The sequence below is a fragment of the Eriocheir sinensis genome, chromosome 31 (assembly GCF_024679095.1).
Source record: "Eriocheir sinensis breed Jianghai 21 chromosome 31, ASM2467909v1, whole genome shotgun sequence".
NCBI lineage: Eukaryota > Metazoa > Arthropoda > Malacostraca > Decapoda > Varunidae > Eriocheir > Eriocheir sinensis.
Genome location: NC_066539.1, coordinates 13,923,808 through 13,942,590, shown reverse-complemented (window position 1 = coordinate 13,942,590; position 18,783 = coordinate 13,923,808). Strand labels below are relative to the sequence as shown.

The 18,783-nt window shown below is 42.7% G+C and overlaps 2 protein-coding genes across 7 annotated transcripts; both read right to left on the bottom strand.

The window, feature by feature from the left end:
- Positions 1–3,956: 3,956 nt before the first annotated feature.
- On the bottom strand, positions 3,957–16,326 carry LOC127005922 (uncharacterized). 6 transcript variants are annotated; one of them, XR_007758981.1, is made up of 8 exons: positions 15,651–16,306; positions 13,799–13,984; positions 13,428–13,601; positions 12,871–12,958; positions 11,537–11,650; positions 7,411–9,834; positions 6,927–7,050; positions 3,957–4,564 (listed from the first exon to the last, which is right to left on the bottom strand). XR_007758981.1 is itself a non-coding variant. In XM_050875322.1 (7 exons), exons 2-6 carry the CDS (start codon positions 13,966–13,968, stop codon positions 9,766–9,768), a joined length of 615 nt encoding a protein of 204 aa, XP_050731279.1. In that variant the 5' UTR covers positions 13,969–13,984; positions 15,651–16,304; the 3' UTR covers positions 3,957–7,563; positions 9,762–9,765. The 6 variants fall into 6 exon arrangements, 3 of the variants coding, with proteins under 3 accessions (XP_050731279.1, XP_050731278.1, XP_050731277.1); XR_007758980.1 differs by having other exon boundaries at positions 6,927–9,834; XR_007758979.1 differs by having other exon boundaries at positions 3,957–7,050.
- Positions 16,327–16,484: 158 nt separating this feature from the next.
- Positions 16,485–17,398, bottom strand: LOC127005923 (uncharacterized). The gene is made up of 3 exons (XM_050875323.1): positions 17,355–17,398; positions 17,095–17,206; positions 16,485–16,774 (listed from the first exon to the last, which is right to left on the bottom strand). Exons 1-3 carry the CDS (start codon positions 17,355–17,357, stop codon positions 16,611–16,613), a joined length of 279 nt encoding a protein of 92 aa, XP_050731280.1. The 5' UTR covers positions 17,358–17,398; the 3' UTR covers positions 16,485–16,610.
- Positions 17,399–18,783: the final 1,385 nt, after the last annotated feature.

The window sequence follows — 18,783 nt, the reverse complement described above, 5'->3', positions numbered from 1 at the left end:
GACTGCCTTATCTATCAAATGAGCTCAGAAGGCTGAGGGTGGACATAGTGGCACTCTATGAGATGAGAAGGCCTGGCAGTGGTGAGATCAGTAAGGGGGGTACACCTACTACTGGTCTGGCACGAGCAATGGCTTCCATCTCAAGGGGGTAGCTATGGGCATCTCCAGTCAATTGCTGCCATTTGTGGTTGAGGTTGCTCTAGTTGATGAGCATAAAATGCGAGTGAGACTGAAGCACACACTGGGTTTCATGTCTCTTGTTGCAGTGTACGCTCCTACCGAGGTTGTAAAACAGAAGAGAAGGGGATGTTCTACGCCACACTCAACTCCGTATTAGATCAGTGCCCTCCCCGGGACACACATATTGTCTTGGGCGACTTCAATGATACTACTGGCACTGACAGGATTGGCTATGAGCTATCTGTTAGTCCCCATGATTCTGGTACCAGGAACATCAACAGCTCTTTCCTTGTGAATTTTGCAAGATCCAGGAGGTTGAGAATTGCAGGTTCCTGGTACCAGAGACCACAGCTGCACCGCTGGACTTGGTATAGCGATGCTGGAGGGGTAGGTAAGGAGATTGACCACATCCTCGTAAGTACTCTTAGGAGGATCCTTCAGAACTGCAGGATTTACCAGAGGCCCGAGTTCTTTGAAACTGACCATAGGAGAAAATGTTGGATTTAATAAGGATCTGAATACATTTGAAACTTGAAAATGACCTCATAGTGGGGAGGGCTACGAATGTCAGATGAAAAATCTTCACCTCGCACTCATAGTTTAAACCTGTTTATTATATATTTTTTTTCAATGCCTGCCCAAATTAGGGGGTGCGTCTTATAAGCCGTCATATACTGTACTTAGATTTTTGCATATAAAGTTATATAATCTGTTTTGACAAGGGATTTTTGAGTGACTAACAAATGACAGCCCAAACCACCATAAACGTGTACAGGTGACCCCCCATATTTGTAATTTGCAAAATGGCAGATTTTCCAGTGAAGAAAAGGGTTTTCCCTATATTGAATTCATGGTCACCACCACCATAAACTTGAGTCATTCATGGCATCACTTGTTTCCCATGCAAGAGCAAGCTCAATCTTGTCACCAGTTGCTTCTTGCTGCAGCCTTGTCCTCTCCCTTGGGCTGCTACCCTGCACCCCTGTCTTGCTCTCAGTCCTTGTTACACCTCCACTGTGACATCATCACCTCCCACAAAGCAAAATTACCCTCCAAATTTTTACAAATTTCTGTGCTCTCATTTGCTAATGTAACAGTGAGTGATATTGCCTTGCTGCACTGTAATATTCAGTCCATGCTCTTTGAAAGTCTTGTAATGAAATCCAACTGCTCCTTTCTCAAATTTGACATCTATAAGAGATTCCAGGTATGGCAAATCACCAGTTGTGTCCTCCATTGATCTTGTTCTATGAATATTGATTGCCAGAATTTTGAAGAAATGTTCCTCCTTGTTGATATCAAGAACCTCCAGTTGCTTGACAGAGGTTTGAATCACATTTTTTAAGTCATCTAATTTATATATATTTCCCTTTCTCTTCAAGGTTCAATCAATATGATCATGAATGCCATCAGCTGTCATACATGTATGCCCTGAAGTTAGATATTTTAAGCTGATACACCTGCAATCAAGCTCGAGGGAGATGTCCGCTTGGGGGCTCTACCTTATACAACTGCCCATAGTACTCGCCCCAATGAGCCCGGTACCCATTCACATCTGATACTAACTTCCCATCAGTCATTCGGATAGAACTCATCAAGATGTGGATTTCGAGTAGAGCTTCTTCACAGCTTGAAAGGTAGGTCTAAGGTTGTTTGCATTTAGACAACCCTCAGTATCCTCAGCAAGATCTCTGATGTACTTCTTATCCCTCCTCGGAAGGGCTCTAGTCCTTTGTGACAGAGTCCTGTATTGCTCTGAGCCCCCAGCCACTCTGGCATATTCTTTTCCCATCCAAAATTGAGTTCAGGTCAAAAAAGGCTCCAAAATTTCTTGCAATATATATATATATATATATATATATATATATATATATATATATATATATATATATATATATATATATATATATATATATATATATATATTTGGCTGGAGTAGGTAGGAAGACACCTACCGAACGGGCGCAAGCCACTCCCGGTGAGGTATATATGGGAGGTGAGAAGGGAGCTGAAGCCCTCCAAAGACCCTGCCCATGTCCTCACTAACCGTTTCCCTATTGTCTCACCAACACCGGAGAGTAGTTCAGCATGCTCTCTAAAGACAGATTCTCTCTCTATCCACACCACACTACATTCACACAACATATACACCTTTTCCCAAAACTCAAATTTCAAAATGGCACACCTACATCATGTCTCGGAGTCCCTGCCTGGGGGGGACCACAAATTCCCTCAGGGAGGACTCCCCTTCTGGCTGCTGACCCGAGAGGTGTCTTGATAACTCCTTGAACCTCTTTCTTCTCAATTTCTGCAACATTCGTGGTCTTCGTTCTAATTTTCATTCTGTGGAACACCATCTCTCATCCTCTAAACCTCACCTTCTCTTCCTCACCGAAACACAGATTTCTGAGGCTACTGACAGCAATCTCTACTCTGTTCCCTCCTACTATCTCTATCCTAAATTTCAATCCAAAGCTGGATGTTGCACCTACATGCGCAACGACATCACTTGCTCTCGTGCCCACAACCTTGATTCTTCAGAATTTTCCATCATCTGGCTAAGACTTCATTGTCATTCTATTACTAAATACATCTGTGCTGTTTATCTTTCACCTAACTCTACTAACTATGTAAAATTCTTTGACTATTTGAACTCTAAAGTGGAGCACATCTTGACCCACTCTCCCTTCGCTGAAATTTCCATCCTAGGAGATTTTGATGTTCACCACCAGCTTTGGCTTTCATCCTCTTTCACTGACCAGCCTGGTGAACAAGCCTACAACTTTGCTATCCTCAATGATCTAGAGCAGTTGGTCCAGCACCCTACATGTATTCCCGACCGTTTTGGATGATGTTTTCTTGAAGGAAATCTATAGTCAAGGGGTTAAAAAGAGAAACGAAGGCACAAAGTTTATCTTTTTTATTTATACCTGGACCTGAATGGGTCCAGTAAATACACCATGGGACAGAGAAAAGTATGGGGAAGAGAATGGCATACTATTCTGAGGTGGTGCTTCTGGTCCTAGATGCCTCGTGTGTGGCTGGGGGGAATTTGTGACTGTGTGGTTTGCAAACATACTGTGTGGCAGCATCCTGTGGCATATATATATATATATATATATATATATATATATATATATATATATATATATATATATATATATATATATATATATATATATATATATATATATATATATATATATATATATATATATATATATATATATATATATATATATATATATATATATATATATATATATATATATATATATATATATATATTTTATTTTTTATTTTTTTTATTTTTTATTCAGGGTGTATATGGGCAGGAGATTCTCTTTTATGCATGTTTCATTGAATGTGATGGCTAATTCAGCATTGATTATTTTCTTAAGAATATTCTGTTTTAGTCTTATAAGAATCTTATTCTCTTTTGTAAGAGTATTGATGACTTCACTGAAGTTGGTCATCGTTTGGCTGTTGGCTATATCGCGATTTTGGGTCCTGGACCATTCTTCAGTAGCACTTGATGTTTCTTCCTTAGCGGTGAGAGGTAAAATGAAGTGGACTGGCCGCACGCCGCTCTTTTAAGCGCTGGCTGGGCTCAGGATTCTGGGTGCGTGATGCGCAGTGAGCTGTGATTGGTTGTTGGAGTTAACTCTGCCCCTCCGGTAGCTCGGGAGGGCCTGCAGGTCTGTCGACTGGATGTTTAACCCCTAAAGGGCCGGAGGCGGCTATTTTTTTTTTTCGGGAAGGGCCGGGCGGTTATAGTTGGGATTGAGCACTTTGATGTACAGGGCTTTTAAAATTTGCAGGCGTCTGTTGTCTGTGCATCTATCAATTATTTCTGTACCTTCTTCTAAGTAATTTCTTGTGAGGGTGTTGCCGTGAACTTCTTGGAAGTGTCTTCTTGGGGCTCCACTTGTAAGGTGGTAACTGAGGCGGCGGGTGAGCATTTCTTAAAAATATTCTCTTTTAGAGATATAGGCAAGCATTGGTTTAGTAATAGGGTGGTGGGGGAATGGAATAGACTCAGCAATCACATAGTTAGTGCAGGGACGATAGCTTGTTTTAAGAGTAGACTGGATAGCTACATGGACGAGGACGACAGGTGGCAGTGAGGTGTGGGTGCAGTAAGGTGACAGGGTACTGGTACGTGCATAGTACTGCCGGTATAACGAGGATCAAGCCTCTACCTGTAACCCCTGAAACTACACCTCACCCATCGTGAGTAGTGGGGGGGATTCTGGAGCTGCCCTGTGTAGGCCACCCGGCCTCTTGCAGTCTCCCTGGGTTCTTATGTTCTTATGTTCAGTGATGCTGGTGGTGTCTTGGGGGCTGACGCCTCTGCAGATGGTGTGGTGCCGTGGGCCGCAATCTGTAAGCGTAAGGCAATGTTAATTAATGACACAACATATGTTCATAATGACTCTGCCCCAAAATTGAGACTCCCAGTTCTCCATTTTGCCATTTTTGGGGCATTGCGTTGATAGACTGACATTCCATTCACGGTATGCTTGCACAAAATCTCATAGCTGTTGCCAATGAACTGTGGGATATCCTTGCACAAAATAAATTGTGTACCCATTGCTATTTAACTGGGATAGTCTGTCCTGCAAAAATAGTGTACACTTGACACCTGGATGTCCACTGGTCCACTGGTGGCTCCTGGCAACATCATACTCAGTGGTGGTGGCAGAAGACATGAGCCTTACATCCATGCTTGAGCTGTATATACTCTTTAACAACAGTGCACAGCGTCTCTAAGCACCTGTGGATCAGCATCTCACTAGAGACCGCCAGTGTCTCCCCAAGGATTACTGCATCATCGGCAAAAACAAGGTTGATGACCTTGATGTTGACAATAGATGTTGCACAATGACACTGATCCACAAGTCTGCCTAATACTCATTCTTTGCTAGTGTCAACAAGTGATTGGGGCGAGGACACAGCTCTGCATCACTCCTACATTCAGGAGGAAAGAAGCTGCATCAATAATGGATTGGCAAGCACCTTGCTTGACATTGCCTGGCTCATTCAGCATCATAATTCCATGGTAGTTGTTGCAAGTCTGGTGGCTCCCTTTCCCTTTCCCAAGAGGAGGAGGTGACTGAGTGGTTAGGGTGCCAGCACCATGTCCAGGAAGATGTGGGTTCGAGTCCTGCCTGCTGCCACAGCTGGGATTTTTCAGTCACTGCTGAGTGGCCTTAAGGCCCATCCACCCGATCGAGCAGTGCCGTCGAGCTAAGGCGAGTGGTCTGCCTGTTGACGGGCTTACCGCTTGTGCCCGCTGAAAAACTACTAAGTTTTCAGCGGATACAAGCAAGTTTTTCAGAGGTCAGACCGCTCGCCTGTGGTCGACGGCACTGCTCGATTGTGTGGACGGGCCTTAAGACTACTCACATGCTGTCCTGAAGACCACCCAGCAACCCAGACTCTAGATTCTCTCTCAAAGAGAGGCTCAAGGATGAGCTCCAGGGGACAGCATGAGCCAAGCAAGATGGCGCCTCGATAAACACTTGCCTGCACCACAACAGGCTGGGGAAGATCATCAAGCTCCACCAAGATGGCTTATTGCTGCCATAGGCCGAAACATGAAAAAAAAGGAGGGGGATGACCAACTCCCTCTTCCAGTTAGGAGGAATAGTGCCATATTGCCAAATGGTTGTAAAGACTGCTTGCAACTCACAGATGATGGCCTAACTTCCAGCTCTGTGCAGCTCTGCACTTATCTTACAAAAAGCAGCTTCCTTTGCATCCCTCAACTTTGCCACATCCTCTCAGACTTCGTCAAGAATGTGTGGAGTTATGTCAATGGGTGAATCGGCATTCACCATTTTCAACCTAGCAGCTGGTAGCTGCCTTGGAGGGTCTGCCATGCATAGCTGCTCAAAGTACTCAGCTCAGTGAGCTCTCTGCTCATTCACAAGGCTGTTTAGATAGTGCTCACCTGGGAGGGAAGCTTGGAGCAGTGCTTTTTTAGGGCTCCATAAGCAGGTCAGAGGTCATTTTCATTGAAATGACCCTCGACTTCCTGAGTGAGGCTCCTGACATTAGCTCTCCTAGTCCTTGCCTCAGGAGCTCAAGTCCTGCACGACAAAGTCACTGTTCATTGCATAATTATTTAAAGCATTTCTAAGTCATAGAGCCACGGAATAATTATATTTTTTTATGTGTGACTGCACATGATTGACCTCTCCAAATCTAGTCCAATGAAGTACTCAGAATGGAAGTTTGTGTTGTGTGTGCATTTTGTAAGTACTCAAATTCTTGTGTTTTATACGTTAATTGGTAGATTAAATATTTAAATATGAAAATAAATTGGATGTGTGTTTGTTCCTGTAGCAATTTTGAGGGAGATTTATCAGTGACCAGAAGGTATGACCACAGTGAAATCTTGATGTCTTGACTCTACAAGTTGCTTTACTCTGTCTGGAGAAGCACACATTTTAAAGGTAGTAATTTATTATGTCAGCAAAGTGATAACATCTATTTGATAGATATTTCATTAGGTATAAAAAAATACAGCATGTTTGCCTTTAAACATAAAAAACTATTATTTTGTATATACAAATATTAAGATTTGCAAAAGTAACTTGTGACTACAGCAAGGCCATCACGTCAGGTCAGGAGCACAAACACTTCTCTTATTCCAGTATTCTGCTCATCATTGTGTTTGTTATATGTACTTAAGATCAAGATTTTCTGCCCCTGCCTGAGTGGTCTGGCCTCGGCCTTACCTGTCCAGTGTGTGGCCAGGGAAAGGGAGGGACTGGTTGCACAGGCAGTGTATGAGCCAGTCAGGACTTTCACTGCTACTCCTTCAAGTAGCTCCTGCAGGTGGATGCCAGTTTGTTACAGGATCTGTTGTAAGGAATGAGAGTAAAAATATTTTGCAGAACAAAATTAATTTAACTACACCACCACTCTGTCTTTAAAGTTTATGTTAAGATGAGGCTGTTCTGACACCACTCAGGGCAGCCATTATGAAATATGACACAGTTGAGATTCAGTCAAGCTATTTATCTTCTCTCATACCAGATAATATGCAGAGTAGCAGGTGACAGTCAGAATTTTGAAGCAAGTTCTCTGAATCAGGTTTACAAGAATTGTATATTAAACCAGTCCTTTATGCTAAGAGGAGACTTATTCAACAACTAAAGGGGATTCTAAAGCTTTGATAGATTCTTATTTCAACCTTTACTTATTTTTAAACCACACTACCTGCATGTTGCATTAAGGCCTGCCCACACTGTCGGTGGTGCCAAGGAGTGTGTTTTTCTTGCCTCCAGCAGTGTTGCCAGCTGGAGCAGGTCCCGGCAGCTCCACACTAGGAACAGTTCATGTGTGTTGTTGTACACTTGGACACTGGCTCACCTGGGTCAATAAATAAATACATAGTTATTCACACAGCAAAAATATGATTTGATAGGATAAAACGGTAAGATAATCACTATTTAACTTTCTTACGAACCATTCCATAAGGTCAAATTAATTTTGAATTTCCTGTTTACGAACATTCATTCAGTCCCATACTAAGACTTCAAGGCCGCCTGCATTACTGATGTTATTCCTAGGTGTTGCTGTGAACACCTGTTTGATACGGCAGACTCCTAAATACTACGCAAGTAACAGTAAAACCTGTCTGGTGAGGCAGCTTAGGTACTTTTTACTTTAACCCGGTAGCAGCGACGGGCCGAATTTGTGCCATGATTTTAACCCCCCAAAATGGATGATACATAAACTGATCACAAATACTTTGATATATATTATGAAATAGTTTGTGTGAGTGATGATTTTTTCTCATTTTTCTCACTTTGAGGGACCATTAAGAAACATAATCCCTGCTGCTACCAGGTTAATTAGATGTGGCATAATTTGACTGGATGGTTGTCAGGAGAAAACTAAGATCTTATTGAATTTAGTAAAGTTTGGCATACATATATTGTATGACAAACTGAATATTCATTTGAAATCACATTATTGTTAGCAAAAATGTAATAATGTATTTTTCTCTTTTGCTTCTTATACTCTTGAGTATATAAAGTGATTATTTGCCTTGTTGTGTTCAGTCAGTGGTTGCTGCTGCTGATGATGATCAATGATCCCTGTAAGGTAGTTATGAGCCCAAAGCAACACACCCTGGCAAGCCAAGCCATGAAGGGTTGGTCTGCCTCAATACCTAGTTTTCTGTCAAGCATCATGTTCCCTCTTGGGTGACCTGCCAGTCAGGAGTACAAGTGGCACATATGTTGGCTGGAGAAGGAGTTTGAGAACAAGTTTAGAGTGTGGACTCATCAGATATTTATTATGACAAAGCTCTTTTTTGGGAAGCAAATTTTCTTTATTACTGGATCATATGCTGAAAGAAATATTTTGTATTTGTTCACTTACTCAGTGAAGTTGTGATATGTAATTTCAATTTTTTGGACTTTGTTTTTGGAGTCATGTTCCAGATGTAGAGTAAATGTTTGATTTTCTATGTCATTTTGATTTGCCTCATACCAATGTTATAAGAGATCCTGGTGTCAGAAAGCAGTGCACCCTCAATTCAAGTGACATGGAATTCCTAGTCTTTGTGAATAATGTTATTTACACATGTCTTGCAGATGAAGTAACCAATACCATGCAAGAAGTAAATGCCAACAGTTCAGTATCATAATGTGCTCAAATACTCATCTTTTCATTGCACTTGTGTGTATGCTGTGTAAAAAAAAAAAGATGTAAGAACACTGCACTTGAACAATAAGAGGTAATTTTTTATGTAAAACACTTTAGAATTCACCTTCAGACAGTTTTATCAACTGTACAACTTTAAGCACACCACACAGTCTACGTGTCTGTTGTCTCATTTCCCTTTCTTTCTTACCGAAGGTGACAACATGCTTGATGGAAACTGTACTGCTGATGGTGCATGATGCTGTTTGTTCTAAGTTTCTTTACCTTGAAAAATTCATTATCATTTTTTGGGGGAACTTGATGAGTGAGGGAAATGATCTTCAGATAGTCACTTATCCATGCCATAAAGTGACTAAATGGGATGTGGCTCCCTTAATAAAATAATGTTCAGGAAGTGTAGACTGGATCAATCCATAAATCAACAAAGGTATGTCTGAGCAGGCATTAAACTCTTGATAAAAACTCAGTATGTTTGGGGGAACTTTAGCACAAGATTTTTTTTCGTTTAGTTTTACCTACATTAGGGGGGGAATCCCCTTTAGCACTTGGTTCTTCACCTCCGAGTCCTTCAACATCCCACTTAGTAATCAACAGCTCCTTCGTGAGTGCTAATTGATTTGCTTCTGTTCTTGTGTTGATGTATTGTAGTGCAAAGGTTCAGTAACCATCGGTGGGCTGGCCCATTGCCCCAGATGTTATTTATTCTTCTAGCTTCCATGATCCTGACTGCCACCTTAACCAGGCACTGCTTATATTATGCTGTACAATTGTTCCACTTCCACATTCAGAGCAAGGCAATTTTTTTTTTAGTTGGGAAAGTTAAGGTAAAGAAAGTAGTCTGCAAAGATGCAAGTTTTGTGAATACCATCAGACCAAGTGACTCACTTCCTACTCACCTATCTAGTCTTGGCTGTGGCTACGCTTAACAGCACGGGTCCTGCTGCCTACTTTTGGTGTTGGAACCTTGCTCTGGAAAACAAGGGTCAACTTTTATTTGTGATAGAAGGAAAAAAGTTCACATATTTATTGTCTAAAAGGGAATGTAAAATTTACAGGCAATTAAATTTTACAGGAGTAAGTTTGTGGCAATTTAAGTATCTCAGCTTTGACAATTATTTCCTCAAAATTTCAGTAATTCTTCAGCATAAATTTTTCAGCCATTCAAAACAAAATATTGCCTTGAACAAACACTCGATCTCCTAAAACCACTTCTTCAGCCTCTCGGCCTACATGTCACAGCTGGAAACAAGCACAGTTAGCTCTCCACAAATCCATCTCCTCATGTCAACTATAAAAAAAAATAGTGCACCTCAGCATTTCACTCTTTGTGGCGGGGAATACAGGACCCTCAGACCTTGAATATTAGAATTGGAAACAAATATAAAATTTACTAAGGCCATATACCAACTTCAATATCAATCATTTTATAAAAGAAACAAATGGCTAAAATCTAACTATAATATAATTTCAATGATCAAGCTTCACAAATTCATTTCTAAGCCCCAGATATCTCTATTTCCTGTAGTAGTTTTCTGCATCTGAATACTAACTGGGGCTGCACCTATGAAGTTTTTGTATTTGCAGGTGTTGGTTTCCCTGCAGTACCTTCGTTATGATTCCATCCACTCGCTTTGTTCTTCACAAATGCTCAACCACACCCACCCTAGGCAGTTTCAATGACTGACAAAACGTTATCCATTAACTTATTGGCAGTGTCGTCATGTACGTACGAGGTGTTATAGCTCAGGGTGTAATAGAAGGCACCATTGTACATATTCATTTGGTGACACATAGCGTAGTGGCACTTGTGGGCACTGGACATCATGTACACGTCAGATATTGAAAACTGGTTGCTGTGTGCACGGATCATGGGTGAGAGGTCACCACCATTGACGAAGGCGTAATCCATGACAGGAAATGGCTTGTTGTTGTAATAGTCTTCAGGGCGGACAAGATCTTCCATTAGAAAAGAAAGCACATGCTGTTGGAAGTCTTCCCCGGACATGTAGAAAAGATGCAGCTGTTCATTCAGTCTCTTTGCATAGGACCAAAATATATCACAGGCGGTGGCGGGGGTGGGCATGAGGTACACGACTGGGGTCTGGTGGAAGCCCAACACATCCCTCTGGTAAGGCGGAATAAAACGGCGCAGGTCACAGTTCCAAGTCATGCTGATGTGGTAGGTTTCTCGCTTCAAGCCGTGTTTCTTTACCAACTCCACCAGGCCAGTGTTGATGGCTGCCTGCAAACAGGCGTCAGCCATCAACTCAGACTTATGACACTGGTCCAGGAACTTCTTAAACACACCCGGAAGGAGACACCTGTGGATGTGCTTGGAGCATGGGGTGCCACCGGGCGGATGGAAGGCCTCCAGAATCAAGGGGATTCTGCTGCAGGCCTTAATACTGCTTTTCTTCTTCTCCAGTGCATGAGGATCACTTGTGAGGAATTGGTTGACGGCCTCTCGCAACCTGTTCCCTTCATTGCCAGACACGTGCACGCCTAGCTGAGCCTTATAGTCTATGTACTCCCCTTTGGAAGCTTGGTGAATGACATTTGCAAAGCACTCGAGACAGAAAGCCATTGACGACTGGTCCATAAATGCATGATGAAAGCGGAAGTAAACATCATACTCTTGACCATACAGGGAGCAGAAGGGTGAGAAACTGACCTTGGAAGCTGGGGTCACAAGGAGCCTCCACAAGGGAGTTTTGGTGTATCCTGCCTCAGTGTTGCACAAGCTGTCCACCTTCTGCTGTACTGTTTCAGGGTCATCTTCAAGGAACTGGAAGGCAAGTGCATAGATCATTGACTTGACACATGATGCTGGTCCACCCACACCTAAGACAGGCAACTTCTAAACCTCTTTGTCTGATATTGCAATAAAAAAAAACTATGTGACTGAGTAAACCAGACCTTGTTTAACCTGGTAGCTGCGGGGATCATGCTTCTTAAAGGCCCCTCTCAGTGAATTAATAAGAAAAAAGCATCACTCATGCAAACCATTTAATCATATATGTATATTAATGCATTTGTAATCAGTTTATGCATCACCGAATCTTTTGGGGTTTATATCATGGCAAAAATTTGGCCCGTCACTGCTATCAGCTTAAAAAAACACAATAGTGGGCCACTGAAAATCACTGTTAAAATTTGGTTCTGCTGTTTAATGCAGTTTATGACCCCCTTAGACCATTATGATACCTCAGGTCATGCTTTTTAAAGACAATAGACACCTAAAAAAGCCTATATCTGGCAAAATCTATTTCGACTGTAGTAGTCTATTGAAATGAAGTGTTCCTCTGTTGCTTGGCTGAATTCCTCTCTGGCTCTCATGGAAACTGTCTGCCAATCACACTTGCTCTCTTGCAACATGTTTCCAAAGTATCAGTCAAAGCTCACATTTTATTCACGAGACAGTTTTGGTTGACAGTGTGTAGTGACACGACTTGCCTGATGGACGAGCCTCCCATAACCCACTTAGCCAGGGGGGTACCTCTTTGGCCGACTGGTAAAGGAATGGCTCTCCCATTACGCTGGTCGCGGGTTCGATCCCCGGCGCCGGCAAACCTTTCCTTGTCTTGATTAATTTCTCGTGTGTTTCGTTACATGTAGAGGACGGGTGGGAGTGTAGTAAAGAGCAAATTCTGCCATTTCAACTGTGTTATAGGCAAAATATTAACCTTTATTTCAACAATGTAAATTCTCAGTAAATCTCCTGCCACATTTAATACCATCAGATTGATCAGCAGAAGTTTTTTCAGCAAGAATTCCATCAGATTGCGCCGAGTTTCCAATGCCCTCACGACAAATAGTATGTTCATGGCAAAATCATGATAGTAGTACCATGGAAAAACTCTAGGGACACAGCCAGCCGCGTTTACATTACTCACATGCTCCCAGTGTAGAGAATGCAAACACCGCTAGTCGTCATAAACGTCGTGCTGTGGAAAACTCTAGGAACACAGCCAGCCACGTTTAGATTACTCAGCGGCTCCCACCCACCTGCACATCCCTTAGTGGTGACGGAAGCTCACACACCCACGGCTTCCCCAGCCTGTACCGCATCACACCTCGCAGCGGGCCCAACTTGCTGGAAGGACGAAAGGCAAGGTGAAGTTGGTTATGTGAAGTTAAAGCTACTGAATAAAAGCCAAAACTAGTAGTCATGTATCCTCTGATAATAACCTCAAATGATAACTAAGTTCCCTGAGAGAAAGCAACTTGTGATGGAAAGCATTGCGAGTCTTATAAAAGTATGGGTAAGGAAAAGAGTTTTGTCGGTGAAATTTGCGACCAACTCAAATTTACATCGGCAAAATCAGTCATGAAAATAGTATAGTCATTGAAATTTTTGAGCAACTTAACGAAAAGGTACCCCCTGAAATGTACTAATTTGTCACAGTGGCTTTTTCTTCTGATGTGAATACTAATTGATCTGATTTCAGTAGCTACTAATTGGCCTGATTTGAGTGCTAACTGGTATGCTACGAACTGCAAACTTATTATTATTATTGACCTTATTATTATAACTTATTGGCTTTGAATCCTCCATTACTTACTGGGTGAGGGTATCCACCAGGGAGTCAAAGAAATCATGCCCGAGGGTGAAGTCGGTGCTGAGCCGCCAGCCAACCACCAGCCACCGTGTGCCGTGCAGGTGGCCCTCTGCCATCATCATCTGCTCCCGCGACGCCTCCCAGCTCCAGGTCACTTCTCCATCGTTACCACCTTGACTGAAACACCAGGTGGTCTTTACTTTGAGTGTAGGTGAAAGTCTCCCTAAATATATGAAAGTTTTTTAGTAGTTTTTATTTGTGGATTAGATGAAACTCAACCTCACTAGGCACTTTTTCCATTTATACAAAGCTTAGAAGCATTTTTTCCTTATGGCTTAGATGAATTTGTCAACCAGTCCTTAGCTATCACTCACTCCTGCTTTGGGATGTTTTTCTTCACTGGTTCATCAAAGGAGACATCCCTGGCAGCAGCTCGAGGGGTTGGCGTAGTAAATGACGACCTCACAGCCACACAGGGCACCAACTTCCTGGCTGAGAATATTGGTAGAGACCTCGCCACTGCCCTCAGGATAATTGGCGACATGCTGACAGTACTTCACCTGGACAAGAATGCAAGGAATGATGTAAGACAAGCATCAGTGGGTTCTAGGGCACAAAGTTAGTGTGATAACCTGGGCAGACAAGACAAGTCATGTTTATAAGGTAATGCCCATCAGCAAACAGACACATTATACTACTGACTTTTACCTATATGGACATAAGAGTTAACAGGTCATGTGACAGATGGATAAATGGTGGGTGTGTATTTACCTGCTTGTGATATACGGGAAATGAATGTGTGATTGTAACATCCAATTTCTGTGTGTGTCAGTTATACGTAGCAATAAAGTCATTTGAGGTTTTTGACTGGACGATCTCTTACTTATCGGGTTTAATATGACTAAAGATTTGTCCCTTTTCCACACCGCAGTAACTTTTGGCCCAGTTATTCTCTCACATCTCTTATTGAGTAAGGTTAAGAGATATATCCACTCCATATTTAGGTTCGGAAAATATCTCTAGTGCTTAGATATTAAAGTTACTCTCCAGTTCACAGTTTAGTGCCAGCCATCGTAACCATCTCTCTCTCTCTCTCTCTCTCTCTTTCTGATGATCGGTTTGATTAAGATAAATTTTTCATTCAAGAATAAAGATGTTATACTACCTTTGTATAATAGTTTCGCCAGACCTCATTTGGAGTATGCCGTGCAGTTTTGGTCTCCCCACCATGCGAGACATTGCTAAATTAGAAGGTGTTCAGCGTAGAGCAACCAAGATGATTCCTTCATTATGAAACAAACCCTACACGGAAAGGCTGTCATGTCTAAACCCGTTTTCTCTTGAAAAACGCCACCTCGGAGGAAAACTGATCGAGTGCTTTAAAATACTTAACGGTTTTACCAACGTGGATCCGACCAAGCTGTTTGTGATGGATGATTCGACATGAATGAGAAATAATGGTGCTAAACTCAAATGTAGACAAGTTCATTCAGATTGCGCAAAATTCTTCTTCCCTAATGCTGTCATTCGAGATTGGAACAGATTACCACCATCAGAGGTGCAGTGTAACTTGACTGCATCGTTTAAGAATAATCTTGACCGCTATCTCCTCCATCTAAATGTTCACTAGGTCAGTTTCAACACCATGGTGGCCGCAATACAACTGTCACTTAGGTTTAGGACAGACCACCTACTTTGGGCCTTAGGGCCTGTGTGGTCTGGTTATCTATGTAATTCTATATGTAATTCTCTCTCTCTCTCTCTCTCTCTCTCTCTCTCTCTCTCTCTCTCTCTCTCTCTCTCTCTCTCTCTCTCCAGCACTCGTCTATTATCTAAGCCTTACGGTATCTGGTGCATTGACAAATCGTTTAATATCCCAAGTGCTTATACAACACTAGTTCCCTTCAGGCTCCAAGGTCAATGACGGTCAGTAATACACAGTAACCATCTCCTCCTCTCCTCAACACAAGGCGGTTAGTTTGGGTCTACGGTAACTCTGGTAGCTTAAAAAATCACAAAATATCCCAGGTGGTTCTACATCACTAGTTACCATAAGGATCAGTGGTAAAGGCCAGTCAATAACACGTCCCAACTATCTCCCTCTCTCTCTCTCTCTCTCTCTCTCTCTCTCTCTTTTCAGCACGCAGCGGTTATCTAAGCCTACTTGATCTCTGGTGCATTAACGAATCACAAACACATCTTGACATCATTAATAAAGGGACTTACCTCACTCAGCTTCACCCGGGAACACTGTCAACCGCCCTCACCAACACCTCACAATGACTGCCCCTCAACCCCACGGAAACGAATCCTCTGCTCACGAACTCCTTGGCCTTTGTTCGGTACTTTCGGTTCAAAGAGTCGTATTCTTAAACAAGGATTTCGTGGGAGTTTTGAGCGTTTCCAGGGGTAGTTTTATGACTCTGGTGGTAGTGTGACCCTTCTTCTATACCATGAGCCTAAAATACACTCATGAAAATCCGAATAACTTTTTTTTTTGGCCTTTGGAAATAGATGATGTGAGGGACAGATGCGGCTGTGAATACGTACCAAGTCTCGTCTAGATTCTCATTAACCTATCACTCCACAGTTTTGCCTCAGTTTTAGCAATTTAGAATGTATTATTGCGTGAGATCTTATACACATTTCTGGTATAGATACAATAATAATTCCTTCTCTAAGCATGTATGAATCCTTCGCTTACTACTCGGTTCAAAGCAAGGTTGTTAAGGAAGGGACGAATGCCATGCAAAGTAAAATAAAACAATCATCAGGACTAGCCACTTAACCTGTAACTCGGCGATAGCACTAAAGAGGCAGAAGGAATAATATTGGGAGGTTACTAGCGGAGATGTCGCGAGGGAGAGGAAAACGGTTATTCAGCATTCTCTCTCTCTCTCTCTCTCTCTCTCTCTCTCTCTCTCTCTCTCTCTCCTGTGTGTGTGTGTAGTTTACTCAGAATTCACTCAGCAAGGTAAATATAACATTCTCAGCCATATTTCGAGCAGTATAGTTAGGTAAAGAAATAGTACCCGAATGCGAGACACAAGACACACGGGAGGCGGCAAACTTCTGCTTTATTGACGCGAGTTCAGAAACATCAGCACATCAAATAGTTTTCGCTGTCTCCAATTTTACTGTTAATCTCAACGGACTGCGGCTCGTTCAGGACGCAAAGCTGCACGACTAGGGGATGGGACGCGAGCCGCAGTCCACACTGTCGGCGACCAAGCAGTAACTTAATTTTTCATCAAAGAGTGTTCCTGGCGGGCAGAAGAAGAGCCACGCTTCTCCGTTGGAACACTCGCAGTACTCCCCGCAATCTTCAGGCACGGGCAGGAACACTGGATCTGCAGCGGAAGATAAAGTCACATTTCTGGTAACAGGTGTCAGGCAACATTATCACTACCATGCACCGACACCTGCCTAACACCAGCCCCTGCTTATCGTAAAGGAAAGTTCGAAAAAAAAAAATACTGTGTGACAAACAGCGGGAGTACGACATGATCTTGCAGATTAAGTTAAATTCTAGCAACAATATCATGCGTTGGATCTTTGTTATACTAGATTGCGATCAATGTTCATAATACTGTACTATTGCGGCCAAAACTTAGGTGTGAGAGACGAAGAGATTAGTCATCGAGCTACTGCAGGAGGACTGTACACTCACCTGCCGAATCCTCCGCAGGGCACAGGGCAGAGATTTCAGAGGCACACTGCGTTCCCGTCTGGGCGGCGGCAACAGCCCAGAGGCTCACGGCGACCAGCGCAAGGCACCACTTCTGTGGCGGGAAGAAACACGCGGGTGAGGAGTGACGGCATAGGGGGTGAAAAACATATATTAACAGGCTTACAGTTCGTATTCAGGTGTGTGGCATCCTGAGGGAGGTTGGTGCCCTGTGATGTGGCCAGGGCGTGCGGGCGGCTCACCATGACTGCTGCAGGGTAGATAACTATACGGAGGGCAAGGGGTGGCGACAGCCTTATATACAGTACTCGACACGTCCCTATGACCCCAGCCCTAAGTTCCAAGGACACCCATGCGAAATATAAACCATGTTATTGTAATGCAGAAATAGGAATTTTTCGATTGTTTCACACTAATAATTCAGTGAAACAATCAACAAATGTTTCAGAGTTGTGGTTAATTTATGAGATACTAAACTTTTCTGGTACTAAAACAATTGTGTCAAAATGAGAACATCGGCACAGTGTGGGAGCGCCGTGAGGTGCCAACTTATCGGCAGCAGATGTCGGTGTTTCCAGGCTACGTAACTTGAAGGGGTGAGGACGTCACCAGTGAACGAATGTATTAAAGATTGAAGCTAGTCTAGAAACGCTCATACTTTGTTATTAACCTGCTAACAGAATAACACTCACAATTTAGTGTGAGGAAAGAGTCGCTTTTGGAGCACAAGCTGCAGGTACTAGCAGGAAAAAAAAAAAACTATATGTATGGTTGTCGCCAGCCTACCAACCCAGAGCACCGAATGTATGTATGGTTTTCGCCAGCCCAGATAACTATAATGGATGGCTAAGTATGAAGTCTGTAAGCAAATTCAGCCAATATGAGTAGTTTTTTACAAATACGGATGACTATGTGGTACAGAAGACAATATATACCCAAGTACTATGTATAAGACCAATAAGAGAATATGAAGCTTTAATCTGAGGCCCGTGCACAAATAATGACACACACTGTAAGGACGGAAAAAAATCCTTTTGGATAAAAGTTTGTGGAATTGGATTTATGAATAAATATTGAGATATGTTTGCCCTCCATGTGGGAAAAAAAGGATCACTGATACTGCCGAGGATATAACTTTGTGGACGGGGAATGAATAAGAATATTTGATTACATCACCAACTGGAGGCTGCCATCACGGGCAGAGTAAGAACCTCAAGCAAGGCCGTTAAGATTTTAGGACTGTTTTTTAGTAATAGTTGTTGATGAATTGAATGCTCCGGCACAGGCCGGGGGCACGTCATCCCACGAGTAGGCCTCAGTGCAGGCACCTTTCCGTGTCAAACACATCCCAACAAGATCCATCTACTTGTTCCAGCCACGAGCTTTATGGGCAGCCCCTTGGCCTTTGCCACTCTGGCTGTCTCTTCCATAAACAACCCGGTGAGCAGGGTCGGTTGCTGGGTAGCGTGCCACGTGTCCGTATCATGGAATATCACTGGTATGACTTTGCGTCAAGCCGACGATTACTCCGTAAGACTGATCCAAGGTTTATTACCAGCGATACAGGCATGTGGCACGCTGCCCAGAGGCCGACTTCATATCGTATTTTTTTTTAGTTATTCATAGTGTAATCATAATATGTACATTTTCAGCTAATATATATATATATAT

Bases quoted from the DNA above. Each gene is read 5' to 3' on its own strand.
- LOC127005922 (XM_050875320.1), bottom strand. From the start codon at position 13,968: ATGTCGCCAATTATCCTGAGGGCAGTGGCGAGGTCTCTACCAATATTC. The intron at 13,602-13,798 runs GTGAGTGATAGC...CTGGTGTTTCAG, and splicing joins AAAAACATCCCAAAGCAGGA to TCAAGGTGGTAACGATGGAG. The intron at 12,959-13,427 runs GTAAGTAATGGA...TCGTCCTTCCAG, and splicing joins CTGGTGGATACCCTCACCCA to CAAGTTGGGCCCGCTGCGAG.
- LOC127005923 (XM_050875323.1), bottom strand. The intron at 16,775-17,094 runs GTGAGTGTACAG...CTTCCGCTGCAG, and splicing joins CCCTGCGGAGGATTCGGCAG to ATCCAGTGTTCCTGCCCGTG.